This window comes from Hippoglossus stenolepis, chromosome 3 (assembly GCF_022539355.2).
Source record: "Hippoglossus stenolepis isolate QCI-W04-F060 chromosome 3, HSTE1.2, whole genome shotgun sequence".
NCBI lineage: Eukaryota > Metazoa > Chordata > Actinopteri > Pleuronectiformes > Pleuronectidae > Hippoglossus > Hippoglossus stenolepis.
In genome coordinates, this window is record NC_061485.1 from 24,081,862 (window position 1) to 24,090,926 (window position 9,065).

Genomic DNA, 9,065 nt, shown 5'->3' on the forward strand with positions numbered 1-9,065 from the left:
GTGGGAAAAAGCTCTTGGTGAGTCTGGCAGTCTTGCACCGCATGCTGCGCTAGCATTAGCCAGAGAGGAGGTTTAACAGTCCATGAGCGGGGTGGGTAGAGTCTCTGTGTCTTGGTGGCTCTGCCAAGGCAGCGTGTCCGGTATAGATCCTGTATAGATGGGAGGGGGGGTTCTGATGATTTTCTCTGCTGTCCTCACCACTCTCAGGAGGGACTTCTGGTCCGAGGCGGTGCAGCTGCCACACCCGACTGAGAGGCTGCTGGTCAGGCTGCTCTATATAGTTCCTATGTAGAAAGTTGTGAGAACAGGAGGGGGGAGGTTTGCTTTCCTGGTCTGTCGCAGGAAGTGAAGACGTTATGTGCCCTTTTGACAAGGGAAGTGGTGTTTGTAGTCTATGTCAGGTCATCTGTGATGTGCACCCCCAGGAACTTGGTGGATCGCACTGATTCCACAGCGTTGCCATGGATTTTAAGTGGATTTTAAGTTTGTACCGTTTGTTCCTCTCGAAGTCAACAGTGATCTCCTTCATCTTGTTGACATTCAGTGACAGGTTGTTGTTGTCACACCAGACAACGAGTTGGTTTGTACTACTACTACTACTACTACTACGACTACTACTACTACTACTACTACTACTACTACTACTACTAATAATAATAATATTAATATTAATACTATTAATAATAATAAAAACAACAATAATACTAATTATAATAATGCAATTTATTTTATACAACAATTCAGTTTTATTAAAGTTGAGCGGAAGGTAACTTTTAAACTTTCTGTAAGGAACCAGTATACTGAGGTAATCTGCTGCCATTTCATGAAGGATGGTCAAATGTTTCCTATGTTGAAGGAAGTCAGAAAGGAAGCAATAAGGCTATTTGCTGTAGCATTTAGAGAATTTGGCTGGCTGCCACTCAGGGTCATATCACATTGTTAGGAACCTCACTAAGCAATACGTTTCCGTATATACAGTCAAATTACTTTTTAACTTTTTGAACACAGACCAGGTGCTATTACCTGCCAGTTAAAATCACTGGATATACTACAAGTGAGCAGGGCCTTTAAAGGTGGTTTTATTTCAGTTTTTCCAAAGCAGGTTACTTTAATTTATGTGTTGACTGAACTTAAAACCAGACACTGCTTACATTTCATCAATTTTATTAAGTCTCCACAACGCCTTCATTCCTTACATCAGCATAAATTTTATGTTCATACATTTTTCTTTTTTAATATTCATTTCAAATTGCAAACTACTTTATCTGGACTTTTTTCATGTGTTTTTGTGTTCACAGATCGGCCACATTAAAAGCTATTGTCATTTCTAAAATATTTAATTGTCACTGGTCACTGTGAATATAATGTCGCTTCATTTCACTTTACCTAGTATCACCTCAAATATATAGCCATCAAAGGATTTCTGTCTGAACAAGACATCTTTTTTAAGCAGGCTGGACAATTGTAACTGTGTCCTCACAAGTCTCAGTAAAAAAATAAACTGCAGCCTGAGTCCTCACTAACAAGAACATAAATGGACTAAATCTATGATTCATTTTTATGCTATGAAGCATCCAGACCCCTGAGGTCATCTGAGACAGACTATATATATATATATATATATATATATATCTACATCTATATCCATATCTGTATCTATATCTATATCTATATCTATATCTATATCTACATCCATATCTATATCTACATCTACATCTACATCTACATCTACATCTACATCTTTATCTATATCCATATCCATATCCGTATCTATATCTATATCTATATCTATATCTATATCAACCCTGGGTTGTCTATATCTACATCTACATCTACATCTGAATCTATATCTACATCTACATCTACATCTACATCGATATCTATATCTATATCTATATCTATATCTATATCTATATCTATCTAGAAATCCTAAACTTACAAAACACACATCATCCTCTGGTATTGGATATACACAACATGTGGAAGAAAGCTAAAAGAAAGGAAAACACAAGCTTGTGCAAAGCAGTAATGCCCTCACCCAGTTCAGGGCCTAACTAAATGATTCTGTCATGCTACTGAGTCTCACACTTATAAGCCTGGAACAACATCAGACAGGCAATCTATAAAACTCATGGAACCCCAATGTACCGCTCATATTTTATTTATTTATCCATCAATCGGAAATATATTTTAATTTGTAAAAGTAAATCTTTCAAGATCATGTGTATTTAATTTTGCACTATTTTGCTTAATATGATGAAAGGAGTTTTTTCGAAAATAATTTCAAAGTTTGAGACTGTTTTGCTGGGATAAACTTTTCTATAGATTGGTACAAACATTGTGAAATATGGTTCCATGCAATGTAATCCTTTTTTTATTTTTTATTAAACTTCTTTCCTCTGATCCTGCAGTGAGCTAATGCTTTGGTCTCTCATTTCACCCAACTGTTCAAATGTCTTCCAGCAGCTTGATGATCAACTTGAGCAGAAATTAGAAGACAGGAAATTAAAGGAACAAGAAAGAAGGGAAAAACAATATTTAGTATCTTTGGTCAGTCATTAATTACACCCATCACTTCAATAAAACGTGCATTTGCAACATAAATTACAACGCAATTAATTATTTTTCAAGCTTACATTTAGTTTCGGTGTTTTTGTCACACACAGGTTTTTACTTCTTTTCATTCTTGCAGGTGGGAGATTGGAGCCAAACTTAGTGCCTAGATCCAGTGATTGAGTCGGTATGGAAATAGTCATCACTCAGTCACGGTGACATGGAAAAAAATTTGGTCGTGCCACATTGGTTGATTCGTCTATTAATCAACAAATCAATCAATCAATCTAAACTAGATGTTTAGTTTTGTTATAAAATTGCTCAAAGTTGAGAGAAGAAGCAAGAGAAGCATGAACAAAGTAAGTTGTCTGTGTGGTTGTCATGCAATACAGGAGGAGGATTTATTCTGATGTCGTGGAAAAGAAACAGACCGGAGACTGATCAGTCACGTCATTAAGCTAATTAGAAAAACTAGTAAAACGGAGTCAATAGGTTGTTTGTGTCATTGTGACTGACACTGTGTGACAAATCCCCCCACTTTTAATTTTCTACCATTTCCACATGACTCCTGATTAATGATTTGAATCAGTATGGGCCAAAAAAGGAAAATATCTAGAATCATGTGCTCTGATTTACCGCAAAGCAGCTCATCAGCCTCATAAAGCGCCCCTGTAAAGGGAAAAAAAATGTTTTTTTCCCTTTACAGACATACTGTCATTCCTTTTCATTATCACAGTGTAACATGTTCATGCATGTGTGTGTGCGTGTGCAAAGCAGCAGGTGAAGCAGGTCAGTGGAGCTCAGACGAACAACTTGACCTTCCATACTGCTCTGAGCTGCCGGTAATTGTCGACATACGATAAGAGTCTTACAAAGCGGCTGGAGAACTGAACTCTGAGATCCTAAAGAGATCATGATGCAAAGCCCCACAAGTGACATGGATCAAGGATTATGGCAGCAGGAGGTGGAGGCTTTTGGGGAGGTGATGCGGATTTCTACCCACCATGGGTCTCAGAGCAAATTAGTGTGTAAGCCCTTCTCTCAAAGACTGTTTCCATGTTAGATAAAGTGTTATATCTTTAGATTATTTTGATTAACGAACTGATATTTTGTTACCATACTTATATGGGATTTGGCACAGATTTGTCTTAAAAGAAGCGTAGTGGAACAAGGTTGTAAAAGAGTCTGTTGCTTGCACTTGTTCTTAAATAATCAGTGGTTTCTGGTCTACGGATGTATACCCTGCTCCTGTCTCAGTTACTATATGCATCAATGAATTTCTTGACTGCCACATATAATATTCTGCAGTATAAACCACTCACCTTTACGGATGTGACTGCTGTCGATGCTGCGGCTGCTGATGCTTTTCGTTCTTCTCCTGGCATTGTGACTATTTGTTCTAAATCTCACCTCATTAACACATGAACTCAATAACAGTGTTTATGATCGAGGAAAGAAAGTCTCATCCTAATGCTCTTGTGAGACCACTGTTTTCCTTGCTTCCTATTCTTAATGCCAATTATCCTGTTTGCTTGTGTCCCTTGAATCCTCAAGCTGGTTGAAATGGCGTCACATGTAAAGCCTCTTTAATCTGCTGAGAGTTTCCTGTTACATTCAACAGGAGCAGGCAATAATACATAGATCATACAGGCTGATTAAAGATGTTACCCAGGCCCATTCATCAACAACAACTTACTTCATGTATTGTTTGATAAACTTTTTCACAGTCATTTCAATCGACTTGAAGCCTTTAATTCTCAAAGTTTGTAAAAATGTCCTTTTAATCATCATGTCAGCTCTTTGCACTGAAAAAGAAAACTGTTGGCCAAACAAAAATTAATTATATTTATTCAAATTAAAATAAACAAGTTATACAATAACACAGTTGATAACTTAGTTTGTAAACTATTTTATTGTTGGTTTATATCTGGTTTGGTATGAGATTGTTTTTGCACTTTCAGTGTCAAGCTGAATGAAAGGATCACATGTTGCCCCAGTACAGGATTGAAGCATACATGGTAAAATGTAAATAGTCTGTATTTATATTGCACTTTTCTACTATTGATGACCACTCAAAGCCCTTTTACAGAAGTTTTTCCAATTCACACACACATTCATATAGTGCATCTATGGGCAGCGCTCTTTTTTTCTATGAGGAGCAATTCTTGGTTCAGTATCTTGCCCAAAGAGACACTTCTGCATGCAGATGTGATCGAACCAGTCTGGTTAGAAGATGACCGCTCTACCCCCCGAGCCACAGATCATCAGTCTAACATTCCCCTATCTAAGCTAGTGCAGCACCCTTTAACCCATATGACCCTGCACAGAAGTCAGGGCATGTACTGTAACTGCAAATCATACAATACACTGCAAAAAAATGAAAAAGTTAGGAAAACTCACAAATTCAAAATCTTACATAAATAGATTTTTTTTACATTTTGAGGCAAACTCAAATTGTGATTTTTTTCAAAAACTATGCCAACTGATTATCTTTTGATCAGGTAATTTATATTTCATGATTATAAAAACTTCTCATTTTGAGCTTAACAAATCTCTGTGCCCAGGTAATTATTTGTCCCACTGGCATCAATAGGACACTTTCCCCCAGAAATTACTTTTTTGAAGGTTGCATTTTACGGCCCACTTTTCTATTCTTAACAATCATCATACATCATGAACTGACATGTGGACTTGAGGAGCCAGATATCAAACCACTGACCTTCTCTACTTGCTGAACAACACCTGCCCACTATATTTGTTCCTGAAAAAAGAAATAAGAAAAGGATTCATTACATTTGATGCTATAGCTACCTGAAATTGTTGCCTTACAAATTTTCTGAAAGGTCAGCCAGCCTTGAACAAATTACAAACCAAGACACTCACCTCAAGGACGTAAATAAAACGGGGACATTTCATTATGGATGAAAGTCTACCTGTAATCATGTGACCCAAGGGGGATAATCACATGATTGTAGGTTTAAATAAAATAAAATAAAAGAGGAGTGATCGCTGCAACCTGTGTGCTGTGTTTTGCCACTGTAAGTTATGTATTGAGGCCATCCATTTCACACAAGTAACTCAATAAATTTGGTCGAAGCAAAGACTTTATTAAGATTACAATGACATTCAATATTTTGTATTTAGTTTATTCATAAATTATATCTGGTAATGAATTCTAACAGCAATGATAATTTTAAATGATCAGTTTAATGGTAAACCACTAATAATCCCTCTCATATGTACATGCTTAAATATATTATCCTCTTTATCAAACATTTGTCCTTTATTTTTTAACAGAGCAGAACAAATATCTGTATCTGCCTGTCTTTTTAATTAGAGTGCAAATCTCCTGTACATCTGTTGCATTGTAAGAGTTCTATCTGATTGAGATGTTTGGGACAGACAGACACAACAGAAGCCAACAATCAAACAAATGTTATTTGCACGTTTATAGGAGAAACTACAACCCCTCACATTCTTTCAAACAGGTGGCACCGACTTATGAGGCCATACGTACATCTAAGTATTTATCACTTGTTTTAGCAGATGTAGGCTAATGAAAGAATCTTCACATACTTATATATATTTGTCACTACCTGTCTTTCTCGAGAACTTTTGATTCTGAAAAATGAAATGTTCTGCTCTGTGCCGAGATCCACGCTGCACATGGGGTAATCCTTCTTGATCCTTTCTTGATCCTGATACGTTGACGGAGGTACAGATCATCCATTCTAATACCAAAGTAGATTACCCAAGGACAGACTGGATGTGATTAGCAGTGATAATAGCGCTGATGACTGGATTAGCTGATTCGAAAACAACATCCTTCTTTACAGACTGGATCCAATTGAACCACAGCATTAAGAGGCCAAACTCAACCCAAATGGTTACTTTTTGGTAAAAACACTACTAAAATACGGCTGAGGGGTAAAGATGCTGAATCTCGGCCCCTCACAGATGTTGAACGCACTAATTGTAAGTCGCTTTGGATAAAAGTGTCAACTAAATGACATGTAAAAACAAGTTACTGGTTTTACCACTAACTGGTCTTCATGGCTGATCAATGTATATCCAAGTTCATGTTGACCATAAGTAATGGGATGTTACACTTATTAATGTTATTCTATAGGTCTTATTAATGTTATTCTATAGGTCAGTCAACTTGCATGACACATGACTTGACTTAGTCAACACAGATCAGCCATCATTAAAACCAGTTACCACTAATGGTTTAATGGCTTCTTTTTGCTGAGTAAATCAATTATTCTTAATTCAATTAATCAAAGGTTCAGTAGGAGAGTCCTATATATTTACCCCCTTTCCTCTGTAATGGACTGCCACATACAAGTGCACCAGCAAGAGACACGGAATTCCACCATCACATGAAAGGCAAATTTTGATTTTTCTTGTTTGCCCGTGGGGGAAAAATGAAGCACGGCCGGGTCATGGAGCTTCCAGAGGATTTCTGGATCCCCGTCCCTTTGGATACGAACAACATCACGACTCTCAGCCCCTTCCTTGTCCCCCAGGACCATCTAGCAAGCTCAGCCACCTTCTACGCCATGGCCATATACATGTTTTTTGTATTTGTTTTGGGCACTAGCATCAATGCTCTCACCATCCTGTGCACCGTGAAATACAAGAAGCTCCGGTCCCACCTCAACTACATCCTGCTGAACTTGGCTGTGGGGAACCTTCTCGTGTCCTGTGTGGGCTCCTTTGTTGGCTGCTGCGCATTTTCAGTCAAATATTTTTTCTTTGGACCACTAGCATGCAAGATTGAAGGTTTCATGGTGACACTTGGTGGTAAGATGAACTTTAATGTACACATACAGTAAGATTATGAAACTTAAGTTTTAAAAAGCTAAAATGTTTTTTCAAATTTTCTTTATACAATTGCAGGTATGGTCAGCCTGTGGTCTCTGGCTGTGATAGCTTTTGAAAGATGGCTGGTCATCTGCAAGCCATTAGGTAACTTTGTTTTCAAGCCTGACCATGCTATAGCTTGCTGCGCATTCACCTGGGTGTTTGCACTTATTGCCTCAGCTCCTCCACTGTTCGGATGGAGCAGGTCAGTTTTTACACACACACCCTCACACTTACATGACTTGTACAGTAAAGCCAGAACATAGGCCTCAGTCAGTGCACTGTGACTATCTGTCCAGGTACATCCCGGAGGGTCTGCAGTGCTCCTGTGGACCGGACTGGTACACCACAAACAACAAATACAACAATGAATCCTACGTGATATTCCTCTTCTGCTTCTGCTTTGCCGTTCCCCTCACCACCATCCTCTTCTGCTACTCACAGCTGCTCATCACACTGAAAATGGTGATGCAAAAAAAAAAGAAAAAGAAAACTGAACAGATAAATACTTTAATTTGACTGATGGTCTAATGAGACTAAACACACTTCTCTCCATCAACAGGCCGCGAAGGCTCAAGCGGAGTCTGCCTCCACCCAGAAGGCAGAAAGGGAGGTGACCAGGATGGTGGTGGTCATGGTGATGGGCTTCTTGGTGTGCTGGTTGCCCTACGCCAGTTTTGCTCTGTGGGTCGTGAACAATCGTGGGCAAACGTTTGACCTGAGATTTGCTACTCTGCCAGCTGTCTTCTCCAAATCCTCTGCGGTCTACAACCCTGTCATCTATGTTTTACTCAATAAACAGGTCTGTTGCATGTACGATCAGACTGAAAACCAACTACAGTTATGGGTCACAAAAAGACTACAAACAATCTAAATGAAAAAGTATTTTTACAGCAACATACATAAACACAATAGATATCAGCACCTTCGACAATAGAGAAACTTTGGTGTAAACAGCTCATGTAAACAGGGGGCTAAGTAATCTATCTTGTTTTGAAAATGTGTCCCTAAATCAGGTTTACTTTCATGTCTTCCAGTTCCGTTCATGCATGATGAAGATGATGGGAATGGGTGGAGGTGATGATGAAGAATCTTCAACATCACAGACCTCAGTCACCGAAGTCTCCAAAGTTGGGCCTGCTTAGACTGAACATCCACAACGTTTTCCACAGTGTTTTCTTTTTATTGTCAAAATACCTCTGCACTGGCGACTGACAATTTGTGTAATGTAAATATGTAAACATGATGATGTTTTGTGCGATAAATTGCATTAAGTGCAATAGAGGGCTATAGTGAATAATTAACACATCTTTTACACAGCAAATATAAAAAAAATAAAAATGTTTGGATCAAGGATTAGCAATACCGCGGTAATTCTGACTCTTTATTTGATTGTTTTGTTTATGTTAACCTTATGCAATTCAAAACAAAGACATGTATTTGTTCCATGAGAGTAGGGAAGAGCTGGTGGACAGACCTAACAAACCCAATGCACAATAAGTGTGAAATGGGTTCCTCTTGAGGAGGCCCCTGTCTGTGAGGTCTTCAACTTCCAACTCTTTGTGGTGAAGACGAGGAGGTGGAAAGCCTTGCTGGGGAGAGGGAGGTCAGAGAGACCCTTCTTAGGCGGTTGCCACTCTGACTCC

At 38.5% G+C, this 9,065-nt stretch overlaps 1 protein-coding gene across 1 annotated transcript; it reads left to right on the forward strand.

Annotated features, from left to right (window-relative positions):
• Positions 1 to 6,883: 6,883 nt before the first annotated feature.
• Positions 6,884 to 8,782, forward strand: LOC118105088 (blue-sensitive opsin). Its single transcript, XM_035152489.2, has 5 exons — positions 6,884 to 7,359; positions 7,456 to 7,624; positions 7,719 to 7,884; positions 7,982 to 8,221; positions 8,457 to 8,782. The coding sequence occupies exons 1-5, from the start codon at positions 6,981 to 6,983 to the stop codon at positions 8,562 to 8,564; spliced, it is 1,062 nt and encodes a 353-aa protein (XP_035008380.1). The 5' UTR covers positions 6,884 to 6,980; the 3' UTR covers positions 8,565 to 8,782.
• Positions 8,783 to 9,065: the final 283 nt, after the last annotated feature.

Excerpts from the sequence above, each read along its gene's own strand:
- LOC118105088 (XM_035152489.2), top strand. The coding sequence starts at position 6,981 with ATGAAGCACGGCCGGGTCATGGAGCTTCCAGAGGATTTCTGGATCCCC. Across the intron at positions 7,885-7,981 it reads TGCTCATCACACTGAAAATG|GCCGCGAAGGCTCAAGCGGA; the intron begins GTGATGCAAAAA and ends CTCCATCAACAG. Across the intron at positions 8,222-8,456 it reads ATGTTTTACTCAATAAACAG|TTCCGTTCATGCATGATGAA; the intron begins GTCTGTTGCATG and ends CATGTCTTCCAG.